The 23,026-nt window shown below is 41.8% G+C and overlaps 1 protein-coding gene across 2 annotated transcripts; it reads right to left on the bottom strand.

Annotated features, from left to right (window-relative positions):
* Positions 1-1,447: 1,447 nt before the first annotated feature.
* C3H17orf75 (chromosome 3 C17orf75 homolog) lies at positions 1,448-19,874 on the bottom strand. 2 transcript variants are annotated; one of them, XM_063119917.1, is made up of 10 exons: positions 19,720-19,874; positions 17,302-17,379; positions 16,612-16,737; positions 13,450-13,592; positions 12,650-12,705; positions 11,077-11,196; positions 9,507-9,571; positions 9,231-9,367; positions 7,228-7,331; positions 1,448-5,059 (listed from the first exon to the last, which is right to left on the bottom strand). In XM_063119917.1, exons 1-10 carry the CDS (start codon positions 19,839-19,841, stop codon positions 4,811-4,813), a joined length of 1,200 nt encoding a protein of 399 aa, XP_062975987.1. In that variant the 5' UTR covers positions 19,842-19,874; the 3' UTR covers positions 1,448-4,810. The 2 variants fall into 2 exon arrangements, with proteins under 2 accessions (XP_062975987.1, XP_062975986.1); XM_063119916.1 differs by having other exon boundaries at positions 19,699-19,874.
* Between the last annotated feature and the right edge of the window lie 3,152 nt (positions 19,875-23,026).

A 23,026-nucleotide genomic window follows, 5' to 3' on the forward strand; every position in this document is an offset into this window, starting at 1 on the left:
AGACTGGTGTTGAAACAGGAAACAGATGAAACAGGAAATGGTTTCCTGTTATGTGAACAAGCTTACCCCTCCTCTCTCTTTTCCATCAGCAACATCAGAAATTTTCCACTTTGTTTTATAAAAACCAGAGTTCTGTGCAATGGGCAAAGCCAAGGAACTATGGTTTATTTCTTCTCTAGTTCATGAACAAACCAGGATCCAAAACCATGGTTTGATCCTGGTTTTTCACTAACCATAGCTAAAACCAGGAGTGGAGAACCTATGATTCTCCAGATGTTGTTGAACTCCCACTTCCATCAGCCCCAACCAGCATGGCCAATGGTCAGGGAGGAAGCAAACTGTAGCCCAACCAACTCTACTGGGCCAAAGGTTGTCCATCCCAGTCCAGTTCCCTGAGTTTGGACGTTATTGGGAAAGATGGGTGTTTAAAATGGAAAGCAAGAGCTTCTAGTCTCCTCAGTGGTACAAAGGAGAAGACTAAATGTACAAGTCTGAGATTCACTGCAGGTTGTTCACATAGTAGGAAACCATTGTTTTTCATTATGCCTGAACTAGGCCTCTTGTCACTAAGATGTTAGTTAACTTGTTAACAATTTTAGGCTGACTTTTACACAATGGCTACATACGGTGTGTACAACTAGGATTCCTTCAAAATCACTTTTCAGTTAACATTTGAACTGAAGAGTTTCCTCTTTGGAAGCTTCCAGGCAAAGGCTCCTCTTGAACCATCGCCTTGCCTCATTCACAGAATTTTAAGGAAGCAGGTGGTGGTCCATAGATGGCTTTGACCCTGTTCAGGCAACACGCTACGCCATGATTAGGCCACTTAGCCTTTTGCAGCAAATGGTTAGTGAGTGTGTTTCAATGGTGGGAAGTAAAACTATTTCCCCCAATCTTGCAAGGGAGATGTGCTCACAGAAGCAGCCCTCTGAGCCAAACACCAATGGAGATATGGATGAGTGCCTCAACCCACACCACAATGCCCAACGGAGGTCCCCTTTGAACTGGCTGGGTAAGCCCTTCGATGAGCATACAGAAACATATCCTCACCTAGTGCTGGTGCATCTTAACACGAACAGAGCTGAATTAAGGCCATTGGCCACCCAAATCCTGTAAATGTAGGTTACGTGCCACGTTAAACTCCATCAAGAGAAATCTGGCTATGACTTCCTAGTCTTTTTTCCCCTCCAAGTAAAATCCTGTACAGTAGATGAACTTTATTTTTATTTATGGGTTTATTGTTGCATTTATATCCCACCATTTTTCCTCCAAGGAACCCAAGGCGGCATACATAACCCTCCTCCTCTTCTCCATTTTATCCTCACAACAACCACCAAGCCTCATTTTTCAGCACACAGGCTGAAGGAACGTGCCAGGAGTATGGAGACAAAGTCATTATATTCAACCATTTAGCAGAGAAATAAACATCAGCAAAACAAAAACAAACTTGCTTGAAGGTAAATGAATTTTAATATCATAATTAATCACTGGTTTCTAATTGGAGAAAGCTATGTTAATGAGTTTCCTCAAAATCCCCAAACAGAATGCAAATTAGTATCACAGAGCGCTTTACAAGACACATAGAATTTCACAGGCTGAATTTACACAGCAACAATACATTAGTTTTCAGCAAATTTAATAGGTATATTACTCACTGAGTGCATCTTGCCCCACCTCCAGAGTCTGTTAAATTCACAGATGATGCCAGATTAATGAAGCTTTTCTTTCTGTTGCTTACACAATCAGTACCTCCCTCCATGACTTACAGTTATAGCACCAAATAAAGTAATTCTGCTTTTAAAAAACGCTGAACAGAATAGGCTTCCCCATCAAGGGCTATTAGAGCACACACAGTACTTGTAAAGTAGCATGCTGTAATAAATGTCAACATATTTTTCGATTGTGTACATAACTGTATCATTTTGTTCCAACAATTGCTTGTGCACAGATTCCATTTAAATTTAATTGTTTGGCTCCCTACAACACATTTTCCTTAAAATGAGGTGGTCAGTATAAACATACCATCCCCTCCCCACCATCAAAAACTTTGCAAAGATGGGATCACATATTTCAAATACAACTATAATTAAATGATTAACAACTATGTTGATGGAAGTGTCATTTGCTTTGAGCTCTGGTTTCAACCATTGCTTTAGCTTAATTATTGGCCATAATCTAGCACAGCCAATTCATGCATAAGCACGAGCAGCTATGTACAGATCTGCTTCCTATGTTGAGATGTTACATTGAGATGGTTTGCATATGCAAGAGAGGTGCATAGGACAGGAAACCCACGTAACTAGCTCAGCACTGCAAGGGTGCTGCTCCAGGCTGGATAAGACCTGTACATGTGCTCCACCAATAGAAAGTTGGTGCAGAATGCTTTGATAGCACCAATCATCTGTTGGGCTGTGTGTGTGAATCCAGTACCCCTTTCGCCTTACAAGTGATTGGTGCAGACAAAGCTGACTATCTTGATTTTCTGTTCAGTGAGTATACACGTATTGATTTGGAGCCAGCCTCAGTCATACACTGAGTAGAGTCACTGAAATCAATTGGACCCATAATTTCAATGGGTCTACTCTAAGCCTGACTAAGCCTGGATCCAACCCATAGTTCTTTCTATTTCAACTACAACACTTTAAGACCTTTGGACTGCTGCTTCTGAAACATATGTTTTCCCAGGACTGAGCTCAACAAAAGGGTGGAAAATACATGCGGCTATATTTTAAAGGAATACGAAAATGTATTTAAACACCCAAGAGACATATCTGCATTGCACAGGATAGAGACTACTCCAGAATGGGGGCAGTTTCTAGATCTATCCAGACAAAGCTCCAGTTCAGGGCTAAATACTTGTTCTGCACACATGTCCCTAAATGGATGGACAAGTGTGCAAAAACAAGTATTGCAGGTTTGCTCTCTAAGTCTGATCCAACAACCAGAACTATGCACACCTAGTGCTTTTTAAGAAGCCACAATCCCACTGATCAGCTTTTCAGGGGGGAAAGTGAGGGGCTGGAACCATTCCCCACACATTCCCCCTTCTCTGCCTAACATCTGATGGTGAGTATATTTGCTTTGCTTTAAAAAAAAAAAAGTCTATTAGAAAATCCATCTCAGCAGCTGCCCAAAAGAATCCTCAAACTGCTTCTCAAACTTCCCAGAGTTGGAAACACAGTTTGGGAATGTGGTACAGGATGGCATTTCTGCTGTGATATATGTGGCATTCTCACCTAAGTTTTCCTTTAAAGTGCTCTCACTTCACAGTCCCAAACTACTTTATAAAACTCATGGAGACAGATTGGGTTTTTTGGAGAGAGTTGATCTTAAGTTGAAAAAAATCACCTGCATGTGCAAATGCCAGGCACTTGATTGTATAGTTTTGCAATCACAACTGCAATGAACTGAAATGTATTTAGTAACTACAGACAGACATAGTTCCTCTGGATCAGTTACTGCTTCATGATGTACAAGCAAGGTACTGAGCAGAAAAAGTCTTGGTTAGTCAAGAAAGCTCTCAGAGTTTTTTTTTTATAAAAGGAGTGAAATATGGTGATTATTTCCTTAGGAATTTGTATTCTTAAATCTGATCAGAATATTGAATCATGATCCACTGCAGTAGCTTTTTTCTTAATATCTAACCATAAAACCATCACTGGCATGAAAATGTGTTTTTCTTAGTCCAGTTGTGGAAAGCACAAGAAATATAATCTCCCATCCTCAAACTGGGAAAAAGAATCAGTTTTCACATAATAAGCTCTAAAGGTTAATGGAAGATTCATTCTGATTTTCTTAAAAGAGAATGCAGGAGTTGTTCTGTTATCCAAAACTTTCAAGTATGCATTTATACAACAGTGAATTCTATTTCACAAATGGAAATATTAAAAAAAATTCAGAGTATTTCTCCAGCTAAAGGTCAATGTGAGCATTATGACATGAGCTAGTAGAGTGTAGACACACAGTGGCCAAGTTTAGACATAACATGCTCCTCCAACAAACTAGTTTATTTTAGCAGAATTTTGCTATGAACTCAAGCTAAAGTTCCCCTCACTCCTCCTCCTCTGGCACACCCAGATTCAAGGGGACTTCTTGGTTTGTTAGACCAGCTTCTCTGTGACATCCAAATTGGGAAGCTGTTTTAAGTGCTCCATTCAAACCAGGATTACAAAACCAAGAGTTTCATCTTGGTTTCTAATCCCAGTTTGTAGGAAGCTCTTAAAACTACAGCTTCCCAGTTTGGACGTCATGGAGAAACTGTAGTTTAACAAACCAGGACATGCCTTCTCAAGCCAGGTGCACAAGAGGAGAGAGGGGAAGGAGCACTGAGCTTAGTGCTCATTCCCAGTCCAATGAAACACAATGGAATGTGTTCTGATGATCCCGTGGAGCCTTTCTGTTGATGGAAGAGGCAGCCTTCATTGATCCCCTCGTGCCCCTGCAGTCCCCAGTTCCCCCTCCCCAAAAAAATCTGATCTGGAGGGTTGGGGGACCCTCCACAACCGTGGAGGAAGTGTTGCCGAAGGCTGCAAAGGGATCGGGGGATTAGCAAAGATGACCTCCCCCTCCATTGCACCGGCAGAATTCTGAGCAGAACTTTGCTCCTGTGGGCAGAAAAGAACCCAGATCTAAGCCAGCTTGTTGGGCTATGCTCACAGTATACGCTGTAAGATCAGAGAGAAGTGCGCCTTTTCTTGACCAGGTGTTAAATGCTGTAGGCTGGGCCAAGTGCAGCTCTCCACAATGGGTGCACATCGTTTAGAAACCCACACATTTCCTTCTTACACGTATGAGTTCACGCAGATCCACATTAATTCTGCAAAGCGGCCCTAGGTTCAGGGCAAGGGTTTAAGCTACAAGCTGGCTCTCGCATGAATTCCTCAAGGACGTGTACTACATTCTTGGCCTCTTGCATTTCTGCATGTTCCACTTTCACAATCTTCAAGAGGACATCTCCGCTGCCACAGTTCTTCAGAAACAAGTAGCACTTGAACAAAGCGTAATGGCTCATTTCTGCCTGCCTGATGAACCGCTTCAGGTTGTTGATGTCTTGGATGGCCTAGAGAGAGAGAAGCAAATAAGTACCCAAAGGGCCCAATCCAATGGGACAGCAGGCTTCTGCATGCATATCCGTAGCTGGGTGAAAAGCTACACACGTAAATAGGTGCTCTGTACAGTTTCTACCCCAATACACACATACTCTTGATTGAGGGCCCTCCTGTATAACAGACCAAGGCAGGAATTGGGAGCGGAAAATGGGAACTTCTGTAGGAAGAATTTGCTATCTTTTAATTAAATCAGTGACCTCAAACACAATTGTCATAATCCAGTTCAATCTAAGCACTTTAAACTGCCAATGATTTCAGTGGAGAAGAGCGAAGCAGGTGCTTACCTTTCCTATTGAAATCAATAGGAATTAAGAGTTTAATGGGGCAATCCTATGCATGTCAGAAGTAAGACCTATAATATTCAATGAGACTTACTCCCAGGTAAATCCATATAGGACTGCAGACTCCTATATTTCACAGTTATCACCACCTCCTTTACGTTATGAAGTTAAAGTGCATGGCTTGTTAGGCAAACTATTATGTTCCACTGGTATCTAGTTACAGATAAAAGTCACCGGGCCCGTTCAGAGGACACCTTAGACCACAGCTTTAACCATGGTGGTTAAGCCAGAAAGCCGGGCCATGTTCGGAAGACACCTTAAACCATGGCTTTAACCATGGTGAATAAGACTTTTTGCTTTATTCACCATGGCTAAAGCCATGGTTTAAGGTGTCTTCTGAATGGGGCCACCTTTTGTAATGTGGTGCTCTTACCAACTCAACAAGGAAGGTAGGGACACAAAATAGCTTGATCCAGTATTCAGTTATGCAAAGCACTAAGGTGCAAGATAATCAGTGGGTTCACATGATCACGGAAGGAAAATAAACCACCCTGAAACCCTAAACCACCTAACCACCCACCCTTGCTGGGTTTGGACATCATGACAACCTGCACTGGGTGAAGGTAATTATGTTAATTAGGTGGCTACTGACCAGTATGAACGGGGGGAGAAAATAAGCCACGGCAGCTTATTTTCTCTCTGTAATCATGTGAACTTCATCAAAGACCTGATTCACATGACATGGTGGGCTGTCACCCATGTTTGTTTCAGAGTGGTTTGTCATGAAGTCCAAACCCGGCAGTTTCCTCAACGTGGTTTGTTAACATGCACAAGCCACTCTGAGAACCGATGGGTAGTTGTTGGGTTGTTCAAGTGGCTTGTTTTCAGAGTGGTTTGTCATGACATCCAAACCCAGAAGAGTGGCTTGTGCATGTTTTGCCAGAAAGAACTAAAGAACAGGCAAGAGCAGTGAGAAACATGACTGCTCCTCACAATGCCTTCCACCCCTCCTCCTCCAGCTCAGCACTTTATTTCACAGCAATGGGCTTTTATCGCCATGTGAGTGGAGTTAGCATAGCTATGCAGGACTGACTTACCTATGAGCAAGTGCGCACATCCCCAATTCAAGTTAACAGCAATTTGGGAGGGGGGATTCAAGCTTCCCCCCATCTGTTTTCACATTAAAATTAAAATAAGAATAAAATTTCTTTGTTTCTTATTTTAATCATTCTCTCCCTCCGAAACCGCCATGGCCCTGGACTGGGTGAGGAATGTGCTTACCCAGAGGTAAGTCAATCATACATGCCTAGCTGTGCTAGCAAAAGGAACGGGCCCCAAGGCTTTTTAAAAAATTTAAAGAAAGAAAATACATCTTTCAGCCACTTCATCCTATTTTTTTTAAGCTAAGCCCTCTTCACTGTCCCCACTATGAAGGTATGGCATATTTATGTCAACACAGGTGCTTCACAAGGCAAGAAGGGGAGTGGGAGAGAGAACCTACCATGGCTTGTTTTCAGTGTGGCTTCTCATGACATGTGAAGCGGCCCAATGGGATATGGTAAGATGGAACAATGCATTGGTATCAGTTGAGGCAGACTGAATCCTAAATTATAATTCTTTGGCTAAACTAGATAATGGATTGGGCCATACCAAAGGGGCATCCCAAAATTTCCTCCACCACATATAACAGGGGTCAGCAACTTGTGGCCCTCCTGATGTTGTTGGACTGCAACTCCCATCATCCATCATCATTGGCTATGCAGGCTAGGGTTGATGGAAGTTGCAGTCCATCAACACCTACAGTTGCCCAACCTGATATATAGGGAATAGTGAATTACCTTCAATTTAAAGTTTTCCAGTATTTGCCGGAAAAGAAATGGATTCCCCCCTTCAGAACCATTCAGAAATGCTTGCATCCAGTCTTCACAAAATTTGTTGCTTCCTGACACATGTTGGGAAACAAAAAGATTTTTTTTAAGAGTAATACAAGATGCTTACACATCCCCTCCACGTAAACCCTGTAAGTAACATGACAAATGTGGTCCATTCAGTAAACACATTGCCCAAAAGGTGTTTTTTAGTAGCCTGGAGAAGCTACAAATCACAGATTTATCACAGTTTTGTAAAAGAAACGTATCAGATTATATACTGTGTTCAGGTCCACAGCAGTAAATAAGTAGCAGAACCTATCCGGCATATTTATAACCTACCTGGCATATTCATATTTATGTGTTCCAGCTTGCCAGGGTCATCTGCTGCGACTGTCTAATGTGAGATGGGCAGTCACACACCAGAGGACCTTTTCCTTTGCTGCCCCTCAGCTCTGGAATGACCCGATGACTTCTTTCAATGTCTTTAAGCAGGCATTAAAGACTCTATTATTCCGGCAGGCCTTCCCTTTTTAGAATCTTATTGCTGATTGTTATATATTGTTTCTATGCTGTACGGTTTTATTGATTGTTTTATCTTTTCAAATTGTTTTGTAACATTTTTATGTTACCTATGGTACTTTACTGATTGCTTTTTATCTTGTTTAAATTGCATTTAACGTGTAAGCTGCCTAGGGTATTCTGATAGGTGAGATATAAATTCAATTAATAATAATGATAAATAACAAAACCACTTGCTGGGGGAAACAGCACAACAGGGCTGCTTGGGGGTTTCATAGAATCATAGAATCATAGAATAGCAGAGTTGGAAGGGTCCTACAAGGCCATCTAGTCCAACCCCCTGCTCAATGCAGGAATCCACCCTAAAGCATCCCTGACAGATGGTTGTCCAGCTGCCTCTTGAATGCCTCCAGTGTGGTTTCCCAGAGGCAGCATCTGCTTGGCCACTGTTGGAAACAGGAAGCTGGGTTAGTTGGTCTGTTCCAGCAGGGCAACGCTTATGTTCAAGTCCCAATGTTATCACGAAGACACCCCCAGAGCCCTTGGACAGGTAGCGAGAGTATGATCTTCTGTGCTGTGACTGCATAATGTAATACCAACCTAGAAGTGCACCCTTTAAACCCAGAAAGTTACACTGTGGCTTTTCAGTATTCTAAATCCCTCTTTCAAAATACTAGAACCTGGGGTCATCCCATGAAGCTGATTGGTGGGAGATCCAGGACAAATAAAAGGAAGCACTTCTTCACACAGCGCAGAGTTAAATGGTTGAACTCACTACTACAGGATGTAGTGATGGCCACCAATTTGGATGGCTTTAAAAGGGGGGTGGATAATTTCCTGGAGGAGAAGGCTATCAATGGCTACTAGACCTGATGGCTGTGCGCTATCTCCAGTATTCGAGGCAGTAAACCCATGTACACCAGTTGCTGGGGAACATGGGTGGGAGGGTGCTGTTGCACCATGTCCTGCTTGTTCATCCCTGGCCAATGGCTGGTTGGCCACTGTGTGAACAGAGTGCTGGACTAGATGGACCCTTGGTCTGATCCAGCAGGGCTCTTCTTATGTTCTTTTGTTCTTAAAACTGAAGCTTTGGCCAGTGCTCTGTAAAATGCCACAAAAGAAATAAACTTTCCATGGAAAAACCTAATCAAAACCATAGCAGTGGTCCATAATGATAAATCTTGACAAGAAAGCCACGAGATGGGTTTTTTGCAATGAGATCTGCAGCGTAAGAAACTGGAAGACAAACGTCAAAACCCAGAAATCCTCTGTTAGGAGCAGCCCTTGTAACAGACTCTGCCCCATGCTCCCAAAACAAAGAAGCAAACAAACAAGTGCCATTTTAGAGAGCAATAAGCAACGTTAAAGCCCATCAGCACTTCCTATTATTAACCACTCTGTGAAGATCAGCAGCATTCATACCGCTAAAACACCTTCACTTGTGAGCTCACCTGCATTGTGGAACTGAGGCGGTGTGCCACTACAGTCTATCACAACGGATTTGTGTTGCTCCTCCATCATTGCTACACATAAGGATGTCATTGTGGTTTCCCGGACGAGATCTTGAAGGCTTGCAGCTCTAAGGAACCTGAAAAAGAAAGTGAACATTTTTACAGGTGTTTACAGTTCTTCACTCAGCTCAAACCAGGGAGGGGGCAAGGCAGCGGCCACTTAACAAGCCAAGCTGCCTATGGGAAAGGTCACCCTGAAGGGGAATTTTCTGTTACCTGTTAATATCCTTCTTTGTCCTTTCATCAGACTCTTTGACTTCAACTGGAGTGCAACTGAGAGCCTTGAAACAGGGAAGTTACATTGTCACTGCTTTGCATAATGACACAGACTTAGGCTGCAATCCTATACCCACTTACCTAAGAGTAAGCCCCATAGAATTCCCTATAAGGAGGGGCAGGTTGCAATTTATTTTTATTTATTTATTTGTAACATTGATAAACTACTGAATATAATAGGATCTCGCAGCGGTTCACCGCAGAGTCAAACAAATGAATACTTAACAATATGTACTTAAGACTGTTTGGTGAATAATAACCTTAAGAAAATGATTAAGAACACTATGAACCAAATATGTTCAACTCTGATTTCAAGCTATTGACATTAATCCCGGGGTCTTTGTGCAGAATTCCTCATTTCATTGGTTCCTACACCAGCACCCTTTCTACAATTGGTCCACTGGGGTTGCTGGCTCCTGCGGGAAACTCCCCCCACCCTCGCATCACACTGGAATTAATTTCCTGAGCCCTTCTGAACACGGTAAAGCATTCAAAATTCCCCCCCCCAATTTATTTTCAGGGTCTCGTGCAAGGGTGCAAGACAGACAGTCCACTATTTAGCCAAGTATACCAATATTCTCTGCTTCTCAGTGACCTTGTCAATTTTCATCCTCCCCTATGCACTTCCCTTACTAGCAAACATCTTTATTTTAAAGGCTGCTTCACCTACTCCAGAAATTAGTACGCCCATCCCAAAAGATCGTTCTCCAGCAGCTGCCAGCCATTTTCAGCTCCACCCACCCCACCCCGGCACCCATTTGTACTTGTCACTTCCCTCCACTGGTCTCTGTTGTTAGCTCTCAGACATACATGTGGGTTACAGAACAGCGAGGTGGATTGCTAAACATACACAAATTTGAAGGCAGACCAGTGAGGGGATGGGTAAACATATGCAAATTTCAAAGCAGAGCAGTGAGGTGGATCAGAAAAGATACACAAATTGCAAGGTAAACGTATGCAAATTTGAAGGCAGAGCAGTGAAAGGGATTGCTAAAACTGTACAAATTTCATTTGCAGTGGAGATTCACATCTGTTCTCTTGCGCAAGACCAAAGATAAAAAAATAAAAGGTTGTGAACATGTTAAGGACATTCTCCACTGTCCTTCCTTCTTGATTTTTAGGAGCACAGGAAGAGGGCACTGATAAGGGATGAGGGAGGATGGCAGCAGCACTACTGTGATTGTGAGGAGCAGCAAGGGTTTCACTGTTCTTGCTGGCCATTCCTGACAATCCATGATGAAGTTGCCCTATCAGGTTTGGACGTCACAGCAAGCCACCCTGAACAACCCAACAACAAGCCCTGGGTTCTCAGAGTGTCTTGTTCATGAAAAAAAAAATCCACTTTGCACAGAGCCGCTGTGTTTAGACATCATGACAACCACCCATTGTAGGTTGTCATGGTGTGCAAACCATATCTGTAGCTGGCTGGTTGTTTTTAAAAGTACATACAAGAAATAGCAAGCTGAACAGAAACATAGATCTCGGGGGTATGAATGTGTACAATACTCACAGCATGTAACACAAAGGCAAGTTTCTCCTGGAAGAGCTGTACCACCCTCTGAATAGGGCACACAGAATCCTCAAACCAAGATCTGAGGAGGGGTTTAATGCAGGTCTCCAGATTATTTTGCTGCAACAAATTGAAGAGAGTTAATATGTAAATACGACATTTAGTTCAGCTGAACTACTTACTACTAACAATCTCCACTCAGGAAGCGTTCAGGTCATCCTTACTTTCAAATCATGCTAGGCTCTTGTTGTTCATTTGCAAGATTGAGTCAAAGAGCGGAGCGGGAAGCAGCAGCATAATGGCCGAGATCCAAAGAGCTGCTTTAGGCATAGCCAGGCACTTGCACACAGCCAGTGCAATTGTCCCACCACTACCAAGACTTCTAAAACTAGCAGAGCCTCCACTCTATATCACAAACTCCTCTTAAAGTTCCCCTGAGATACAAAAAAATGGTTTGCAGCATGGAGAGGTGTGCTCCAGAAAGACAAGCCCAACGTAAGTACATAGAAATAGCTGTGCAGTTATTTAAAGTGTGTGAGCACAGTTTTCGCAAGTGACTCTGAAACTGACCTTTGAATTCCCATGCCTGTAAATGTCACATAAACCAGAACATATATATTCAGTCTTAAATGGCTCTCTTCCACTTTCTATAATTGCATCGCCAACATTCAGAACAACACAAAACCAACATTCAGAAGCCGACATGTTGAAAACTAAGAGAGATCCACATGTCATTTGTCAAAGTGTCTTCCAATGTGTCTTATTTGCAAGCCTCCTCGAGATTAAGGAGAGGCAAGCTAAACATATTTTAAATTCAATGAAAAACAAACAAAACGAAACCAGCTGCAAGAAACCAACTGGAACACAGGAGACCTAGCTCTTCTCCCTGACATACCACTGAATAACTTGTGTGACTAAACTGTGTATCTCCCCTACAGTACAGTTTTCTTATCTGTAAAACTAAGACAAAAAGGACCCCTCCCCTCATTTTTACATATTGTCATTTCAAATTAAGAATGAAGAGATTTATATAAGCCCCTTCAGAGCTCTGCTTTACATTTCCTTCTCAGAGTGTCACTCACAAGGAATGTTAAAGTTCTTCACACTAACTTACAGGGTCTATAGAATGCTAGCATCAATTGTAAAGAGTGTTATGTATTGAATTGTGCCACATCGGAGTTAAAAATCCTCCATTTTACAGAAATCATACACCATCGTTACTCTAAGTAGACACCTTAAACCATGGCTTTAACCACAGTGAATAAGGTTTTTTGCCTTAGTCACTGAGTTAAAGCCGTGGTTTAAGGTGTCTTCTGAATAGGGCCAGCAACACCCCTTTCCTAACCTCTACTGCCCCCCCTTTCTTTCGTTGTTGTTGGAGCATAAAACTATTTTGGGCTAGAGAGGGCTAGGTGATATATAGGAGGGACAGAGTGGGTTGAATCTGCTTATATCTACTGGTGTGTGTTTTTAAACTGTATTGCCAATTAAAAATAATAATACCATTTACAAATAGAAAAATACTTTTGAAATTATTGACTTTATCATTTAGGAAATAGCAATCAACACTTACCTCTGAATACAAGTTAATCTTCAAGTCTTGAACATATCTATCAAGCTCAAGTCTGAATGTAAGTTCTTAAGGAAATAACTTACGTAGGAAATAACATGTTCAGGCATTTGATTTGTAATTTTAATATAGATCTTGCAACTGTATGCTTAGTTGCATGCTCTGGAGCCCTTAATTTTTAACCATTCTGGAAAGACATTAACATATAGTCCAAATGCATATAAGTCAAGAAATTTTAGAATTGACGGGGTAACCAGCATCTTCCACAGTGAGCTATCAGAAATATTATAAGTACATTACATAGATATAGATGCATGTGGTTGCTGAAATGTACAGGTCATTTATGCATGTGGTTGCTGAAATGTACAGGTCATTTTCAGAAAAACAGTTTGTGATCCTGTTGCACTTCTGTTACTACAATATTTGCACTCAGAAGTCATACTGAATTTATCAGTCAGCCTTTGCAGGGGAGGGAGATCTGAGTTTTTTAAAATCTATTTTTGTCATCTGATTTTCAAATATAGCCCTGGAATCATGAAGCTTACTGTAGATTCAAATGTGTTCATTTGTATCTAGTTAGACCATCACTTTAAAAAAAAATCCACATACAACAGTACAAAACTACTATTCTCGTCAGTCTAAAGAAATTATCATGGATTGCATATACCAAGAGGTCTGGACGTCGTCATCTTTAGCCTAATTCAAGGAAGTTACCACAATACCAAGAACTGAGAATAAGAAGTTTGACTTTTCTGCTTTTAGTCTCCATTTCCACACGCATAAAATAAATACAATAAAAGGATATAGTTCAAGCCCCTTCTCTGAGCCTCCCAGAAAACAGATCACATAGTCTAAAGGGCTGTTGCTTGATTCTGGGCTTGCTGTTTCTGCACATTTTTCTGGCTGGAACAGGCAGTAATAACAACCAAGTCGACTTTCTGGTATACTGTCAGAGAAAAACTGAATTAATCACACGGTGGTTGTGCCAAATGTTTCCCCCCCTGTATTTTACACTGAAATTCGTCAGCTGATTGATCACATTACAAATGGAACACTTGTTCTAACTTGATCTAAAACTAGCTCCAGAGCTTAAATCCACACTAGTACTTCATTCTACTCAATTCAGCATGCTTTATGCTTCCATTAACTTCTTCATTAACTACCTCAAGTGTAGGTGGTGGTGAGTGCAAAAAAATCAATGTTGTCCTTACCCCGCATCCCAGAGTAATCTACAAACATGAATGAGGGCTAAACAGAGAAAACATAGTCAAGTTCATCCTTTGTAAAACGAAAAGCTGCTAGGGGACTTACTTCTAAGAAGACATGTATAGGGAGTGGGCCTTCTCAGTGGTAGCCCCCTGACTGTAATATTGTCTACCCATTGAGGATATCCTGGCACCAACACTGTCAGCTTTTTGGTGTCAGATTAAGAATTTCCATTACTCCAGGCATTTGACGGTATACCATGTGGCTTTTTAATGTCAGTTGATTTATCAGGTTTTGGTATCTTATTATATTCCTTTCAGCTGTTTTTATATATATATATATATATATATATATATATATATATATGTATGTTAACAGTTTTATATCATGTTTTTATTGTATTTTGGGGTTGTAATTTCTTTGAACCTCCTGGAGAGCTTTGGCTATTGGGTGGTATAAGCTTTGGCTATTGGGTGGTATAGGAATGAAATAAGTGAAATAAATTAATATATAGGAATATATTCCTAAATGATTACAATTCATTGATTAATTGATGAAGGGAGCAATCCTATTCTCCCTGGCCATAGTACCCATGACAAACCCCTATATGTAGCTCAACAATGCCTCTTACAGAGTCTGATAAGCTGGAATGCCTGAATAAACTTATCTCACCACCTTGTTCACCAGTACACATCCAAAAATGTAAGCCCCGCCCCTTTAGACTAAACTAACTGGATTAAACCAGTTGTCCCCTTTGAGATGTAGGCTTAGGGCCATTAGGAAGGTGGATCCAGCCCCTAAGTAATTTTCTGATTTACTGGCTAGACCACCGACATCCAAAACGGAGGCTATTGCATGACTGCACAATTCAATAGTAACCCACTGCTAAGAGAGCAGATAATACTGAACTCAGATTCCCATAACAGTAAGAATTTGCTAACTCTTTGGAAGCCTTCCATATAACATCTAACTGATGGTGGCCAACATGCTCTCTCTCTCTCTCTCTCTGAGCATCCTCTCTGTAATGAACTCGGCATATGCTCTAGAACCCAAGACCCTTCTCAAGTAAGTAACACTTTTAGATTGACTTTTTTGTTTTATTTGAAATTGTATGTGCGTGCGAGAGAGAGAGGGATTGTTGCCTTCCCTTATTTCCCCCTTCTAAATCCTTTCCCCTCCCCCAATAAACATCTTCTTATATTTGAAAATTTTGCTTGAAAAAGGAATTCTCACTAAACTGTTCACCCACATTAAGAATTGCAAAATTATTTGTTTTCTCAGGTTTTTCACAAAGTTTTTGTCGATTTCTGTGTTTCCAGGCAAGAAAATACCACACTCCTTCCTTTTTCTTCGTTCCTAGTGCTGGGCTGACGGGATGGGTCCCATGGCAATAGGGCTCAGAAACTCTCCAAGCAACTGGATAGGCAGAGGTATGTCAGACTGATCATTCTCAATGGTGGCAGCCTAGAAGTATTTGGGGGTGGGAAACTCTTGTAAATAAGGGGGGCGACTAGTACAGAAAGTCATCCCCCCTCCCAGTCTGACCACTTCATTAATTGGGTGACAGCCCTTCCTTACCGCCAAGTAACTGGGCTCAGGATTGCTGCCAAAATCAACCACTTGTAAAATGTATTATTATTATTTATTTATTTATTACATTTATATACCTCCCAAGCTCTCTGGGCGGTTTACAAAGGTTACTGGTGAACAGTGCTGCCTAGCTTTTGATTACCAAGGTGCATGCTATCTTTTGCTATTTTCAACTTTTAAACATACAAACTCTACAGTTATTCAACAAGATAATGAAAGGATGAGTCATGGTTTGTGTACATAAATGACTCCTACACCTGCTAAGCTGTATACTGTATATATTGCAACTGTATACTGACTTAAAAAAAAATAACAGTAGCAGCATAAGAAAAGGTGCTCTTAAGGCATAATCCTATCAGTTGCGTACTGGGTACTTGTAAAACCCTAAACTCAGAGGCTTACGGGTATCCTATGCAGAGGAGGAGAGTGCAAAGAGCATGGTTTCCTGGCTCTGAGCTCTGACTTCGAGTTCAAAGCCAAGAAACCGAAAAATCCAATGTCCTACAATATGATTTCCCCCTCCATCTCACATTTTTATTTGAAAGAGAACAGCTGTGTAACTGTGTCCTGCCACCTAAAGAAGTGACAACTTGAGAAATTACAAAGACATGAGAAAATGAGACATTTCAGAAGCAAATTACATTTTGCAGTAGTTGCTTTCAAAATAATACTTAGGGTGCAATCTTTTTAGACAGAAAAAAGGTCTTACAACTCACAGCATTGGGAATGTTTGGGAATTATATGACTTTTGTACAGGGTGGTGCCCTTAAATGACATTTCTGTTTTAATTGTATTATGTATAACTGGGCACAAAAGAACCAGTTATTGTACTATTAATAAACACATAATGAACAAAGACGTTTTCATTCACTTCCTAAGACTACACACCAACATGCAACCTCCATCAAAAGCACCAGCCCCATAGGACCTCTTCTTTCCCTTGTAATGTTTAGCAAAATGTGAGCAGTTTCCTCACCCCATAAGGAAGTGAAGCAGAGGGATGAGGAAAACCATAAGTTCACATGGGGTGCTATGCAAGGGTGAGAGAGGAGGAGAGAGAATAATTCTGGACAACAGTCACATGACAACCACAAATGACATATAGTTCTAGCCAGAGGGTAAAATTACTGGACATCACGAGGGGGGTCAGTAAGCATGTGCGCTCTCACCTTAACTCTACAGGTGCAATGTTCCCCATCCCTTCAAAAAAGGCTCCCTTAGCAAGGAGCTTGGCAACGAAACTGCGCAGTTCTGTTTCCGCTTCAGCTGGTAAGTTAGTGTCCACCAAAGAGAGGCTTGATAAATGAAAATAAAATAAAATAAACAAACACTGTTGAGTAAAAGGGCTGGACTAGCTAGCTACAACCAGGCCTTGGCACCTCTGGGATTAAATGCAAGGGCTTCCAAAGAAAAAGCTGGGTATGGAACTCTAAGTTCATCTCATTTAAAAAATAAAAATAAAACATTGCTTGGAGTAAGCCCGAGACTATAAATGGCACCCTACGTTTTCCTTACTCCAAGCCACCCACCCCACAAGTTCTTATTTTATTTTATTCTTACATTATTAGATTGTAAGCCTGAGGGCAGGGACTGTCTTTTTTGCTAAGTGTAAGCCGCTCCGAGAGCCTTTTTTGGCTGAGGAGCGGGGAATAAGTATGATAAATAAATAAATAAATAAATTATTTTCATTACTGCCACTTCATAATGCTAGGAAACCCTGCCCCCTACACTAACAATGTATCCAGGAATAACAATGTATCCAAGAATTCAACTCAGTTTTTAGGTGAGTATCTACTTTCAGAATCCCACAGCACCGTAACTATGCAAACTAGAATTTGCAGAGAAGTTTTCAGGCTTACCTGAAATCATCTGAAGATGGAGTTTCAGCTGATGGGCTGCTCGGACTGCCATCATCACTGTCTACTCCTTGGTGCAACCTGAGAAGGTCAAATCAACTATGAACGAACACTGCATATAGCTACAAAAAACAAGAACATTAAAGATATTTCTGATGCCATTGTTCTTCTGGCGAGAGGCAAGGAATAAAAACTAGAAAAGAGCAGAGAGGCAAGAACTGAACAGGCAGGAACACTAAACTTATCTTTCATTCAGATATTTTCAATTGGCACATTGTTTTAAGTAGCCAGCTAGATAACAAGAACAGCTCCAAGTAAGCTGTTTGCCTTGAGAAGATTCTCAATCACAATATGGTAAAACTTTTCTCCTCCCTAGAGATGTGAAGGCCTGGAAAAAACCTGGAAAAATCCAGGAAAAAATGTTGTCGTCCTTGTTTTTTCCTAAGCCTTTTTTGTGTTTTTTTCCTGAAAAATCGGAAAAAATGAAGAAAAAATGAATTATGGAATGTTTTATTTTAACATGATGAATAAAATGTTTAAGACAAGGTGTTGACACTGTGGAGAAGTAGCAGAGACATAAATAATTTTGTTGGTTATTGATGTTGATGGTTTCTTCTGATGTTGTTGTTTTTTTAATTGTTTTTTGCCTGCTCCTCATAAATTGGCAAAACCAAAGAGGTTCCTTACAGTCCAGGTGTTCCTAACAGTTCAAGAGCTTGTAGCTCCATTTGTTACCAAAAAGTTAAAATGTAATAAAAGTAAATTCAATTTGTAACAATTGTTTGAATACACTGTACTTTTAATATACCAAATGTAATAATTTTATGCCAAACCAACTTGGACATAATTACATTTTATCTTCCTAAAGTAACAAAGTGACTTTCAATCTGTAAAAAGTGCTAATATTGCATTATCCCAATTTTTCCCAAAAATTGTTTTTTCCCCAAACCTCTCAGAAAAAACAGTTTTTTCCCATGGCTTCAAAATTTCCAGAAATTTTATATCTCTACTCCTCCCACCCCCATTTCAGTGATTATTTGGAAGCAGAGTAGGCCTTCTTAAACATGCTTTGTGTGGAGAAGGTTGCAGGTTCAATTCCAAGTTATTTTTTTAAAAAAATGATCAGGTAACAATTGATGTGAAAAGCTTCAATCCTATGCACACTTGGGAGTAAGCACCATAGAAGATAGTAGGGCTTATTTCAGAATACATGTGCATTGAATTGGGTTGCTTGGCTACAGTCTTAAGCAGGGCAGGGTCCCTTTAAACTTGTTGGGATTTCAACTCTGCAACTCTGAGCAACACTATTTACTGTGTTTTCACCTGACAGTTGGAACCGGGGGTGGGGGTGGGGGTGGGGTGGGAGGTAATAGGAGCAAAATGTAAATCAACTGTTGATTAGTGTGTGGTCTGAACTCAGCCTCTGTATACAGTGCTTTAGATCAGGGATGGGTATCACGTGCATCTTCAAATGTTGTTGGATTACAGCTCCCATCATCCTTCACCATTGGCTGGGTCCGATGGGAACTGCAGCCCAACATCATCTGGAGGGCAACACATTCCATACCCATTTTAGATGGTGATTAATCTACATGAAATGGTGTGTATACGATTTCAGCCTTCAAGCGTAGAGGTTTATAAAACCATGACAGATGCAGACCAGAGTGGACAGAGAGAAAATATTAGAATTATATTAGAATTCGGGATCCATCCAATGATGTTGATTGGCAGTAGGTTCAGGAAGAACAGAAAGAAAATACTTCTTCACACATGCACAACTAATGACTACACAGAAGTAACTCCCATTAAGTTCTATGAGACTTACTCCCAGGTAAGCATGTATACGATTGCAGCCTAAATACATGACCAATTTAGTTACTTTTCCCAAGCTCAACGCAATTTATATAAGGATACAATAGAACAATTTCATAATTGCTTCATGCCACAAGGGGATTAGCCTAGCAGGCTTTAAAAAAAAGAAAGATTGGAGCTATTAGACGCATTCAATGGTGTTCGGTACCACACGGAAGATCGCCACTGTCTAGCCACGGTAATTAAATGGATCCTGCAGCTTCTAACTTAAGTCCAATTCATTTCCGTGGATCTCGGTAGGACTAACACTGGATACAGCCGTGCATATATAAAGGCAACCTGTGCCACTGAATAACAGATGCTGGGCGGGGGCTCCTGAGCAACCACAGGCATCTTCCCCCCCCCCTTTTTTTTTTAAAGCATGATTAAAGCCTGGGATCGTAAATTATGAGAAGACCCACCCCGCGGTATTTGGATAGGAATGACTGCAGGCTATTATGGATAAGGATGGGGATATATGTTGGAGTGGCGGAGTAGGTAGTGCGCAGGGAGAGCCAAGGCCTAGCAGCCCCACCGCCACCTCCTCACCGGCAGCCTTGGTAGCCGTACAGGCAGTAGTAGCTGTTCGTGCTGCGCTCCGGCTTCCGTTCCTCCGGCAAGCCGCTCCCCTCCTCGCTGCTCTCCAGCTCTCTCTCGTCCCCGTCTACAGACTCCTGCAGGGAAGGCAACATCTTCGCTTTTGGTCTTGGAGCAGGGGAAAACCGTCCCCCGCGGTTGCCGTACAGTGCAGCGCTCTATTCCGCTCCGTCGTGCCTCAACCACCCCCATTCCGTTGCAAAGGTTCCGGCCGCAGAAGACCGCCGCCGTCCAGGCACCTGCAGATGCTTGGAGAAAAACGTGGCTTCCTCCCCACCTCCTATAAAACTTTCCAATGTTTCCTGAAGAAACGCTTGTGTAGATGTTCGTTGCTAACCCGTGCGCGTTTGCCATTCATTCCCGTTTTAAAACATTGGCCTGGACCGTTACTAATTTAACTGAACGTTATTCCAACTGAAATCAATGGGATTTAAATCATGACTTGCATGAATAAAATTGAACGAACTTAGTCTGGATGCAGGGGAAGCTGGTGGCTTCGATTTTGCTGGGGCTATCAATCCATTCTGGATTTATTTATTTATTGCATTTCTATACCGCCCAATAGCCGAAGCTCTCTGGACGGTTCACAAAAATTAAGACCATTCAAAGTATAAAACAACAGTACAAAACCATAATATAAAATACAATATAAAAGCACAACCAGGTTGTGGTTCCGGTCAGAATCAGCTAGAACTCTAAAGAAGGTATCCAAGGTACTGAAACTATTTTGGGGCTAGGCTTCAGCACTTTGGATAGCTCCTTTAGAGTTCGGACTGCATCCAGAATGGATTTCAAGTCCCACCAGAATCGGAACCACTAACCACTAATGATTCAAGCTTTGTCTGCTTACCTGTGAGAGTCATGTTAGTCTGTTGCAGCAAAAACAACAAAGTTTTGAGGACGGTGTAAAAGCCGAAACGGAACAGGCCGGAATGACCCCATTATATTAAAAAACCATACCAAAAACAGTGGCATGTGTTAGCAACACTTGGGAACAATAATTTAGGACTAAAACCATTGCAATATTATATCACTATCAACCCCAGAACTCCCAAAACAACATCCAGAACAGAATGGGATGGCCGGAATGGCCACTTCTGAATGAGCGATATCAACAAAACTCACCAGTTATGCATAACTCCATGGCAGGGATGCAAGAAGCCACAAAAAGTGCAAAGAAACTGCATTCTGATACCCGTTCCGCGCATAGTGCATATTGCACAAAATGGGCCGGGACAGCAGCTTCCAAGTGAGGTATGTTAACCAAACTCACCAGACACACATTACTAGGTGAGCCCGATATAATAAGCTCCAAAAATTGCCCCCAAACCACATTCAGATACCCATTCCGGGCAAAAGAGCATATTGCGCAAAATGGGCCGTAACGGCAGCTTCCCGATGAGATAGTCAACCAAACTCAACAGACGCACATGACTAGGTGGGACAGATATAGAAAGCTCCAAAAGTTGCCCCGAAACCACGTTCTGATACTCGTTCCGGGCAAAAGCCCGTATTGTGCAAAACGAGCCGTAACGGCAGCTTCTAAGTGAGGTAAGTCAACCAAACTCACCAGACGCATAAGACAAGGTGGGACAAATATAGAAAGCTCCAAAAGTTGCCCCAAAACCACGTTCCGATCCCCGTTCCGGGCAAACGTTCGTATTGTGCAAAATGGGCCGTAACGGCAGCTTCCAAGTGAGGTAAATCAACCAAACTCACCAAACGCATATAACACTCACCAAAAGGTATCGGAACGTGGTTTTGAGGCAACTTGGAGCTTTCTATATTTGTCCCACCTTGTCATATGTGTCTGGTGAGTTTGGTTGACTTACCTCATTGGGAAGCTGCCGTTACGGCCCATTTTGCACAATACGGGCTTAGAAACAAACAAACAATCCTTGGCTCACTTCCTTGTGCCCCCAGAAATGTCTGCTGCCTGCCTGCCTTCCCTCCCTCCTCCCCCTGGGAGCTGTACTACATGATGGGCTTTGTGGTTCGTGCCCACAAGCCTCCAGCATGCTTGCTCCCAGTCCTCCTCCTCTGTGCCCACCTCGCAGGGATGGTTTGTGTGTGTCTTGCTTTGACTCAGGGGATAAGTCCTTCCTGCGCTCACTTAGACTTTTTGAAGTTCCAAATAAATTTTTCAAGTGTGGAAGAAGATTCATATTTAGGATTATCTACTCCCCAATTCATGGCATGTTGGGATTTCCTTTGAAATAGCCATGAATAAAGCCCATTGAGCTGTCTGCAGCTTTAAATCTCTGAGATACTGGGGTATCTGATTTTCAAAAATTCCCCAAAAATCAGGGGAGGCTTGGATTTGCTTGAGGCTTGTCATGCATGTGTATACGTGCATCAGGTGTCATGGTGCCTAATTTGACATTTCTAATGTGAAAATTGACGGAGATATAGAAAGGGGTGTGAATTGGGGTGATTAAAAGGTTAAAGCCCCGCCAAAAATCAGGGGATGATGGGATTTGCTTGAAACTTTCCATGAATGTGGATATAGATGGCATCTGTGAGGGTGTCTGCTTCCAAGTTTTTATCTGTCAAAATATAGGAGAAAATCCCATGTCTGAAAATGGAGTGTCCGATTTTCAAAAATTCCCCCAAAATCAGGGGAGGCTTGGATTTGCTTGAGGCTTCACATGCATGTGTATACATGCTTCAGGTGTCATGGTGCCTAATTTGACATTTCTAAAGTGAAAATTGATGGAGATATCGAAAGGGGTGTGAATTGGGGTTAGGGGTGATGCGTTAGAGGTTAAAGCCCTGCCAAAAATCAGGGGATCATGGGATTTGCTTGAGTCTTGGCATGCATGTGTATGCGTGCATCAGGTGTCATGGTGCCTAATTTGACGTTTCTAATATTTATTAATATATAGACTCTGGGCATTACAAACCTGACATTCATGCCCCCTCCATCAAACAACAATAATCACTGAGGAGGATAGGATTGACTACTGCAGTCATCCACGAGGCAAAACGCTCAGTAGAAAGGTTACTAAAGGCGGGTAGCGGAAGTGGAAACGCCCCCAGGGTAGCAATTGGCTGATCACTCAATTCAACATTTTTGGAGAAGAGCTAATGTTAGAACAGGGCACATGATTTCTAAATAAGCGCTAGTACTGAGCAACAACGAACAGAGACAACGAAATCAAGGAGGTAAGTACAACTCATTTACAACTGAAGATACAGAGGGTCATGTGACGCTTTCGTCACAGTTGCTGATTCATAACGTTATAATAACAATAGTGTAGATTCCTACTGGGTCTACATT

Source organism: Elgaria multicarinata, chromosome 3 (assembly GCF_023053635.1).
Source record: "Elgaria multicarinata webbii isolate HBS135686 ecotype San Diego chromosome 3, rElgMul1.1.pri, whole genome shotgun sequence".
In the NCBI taxonomy this organism is placed as follows: domain Eukaryota; kingdom Metazoa; phylum Chordata; class Lepidosauria; order Squamata; family Anguidae; genus Elgaria; species Elgaria multicarinata.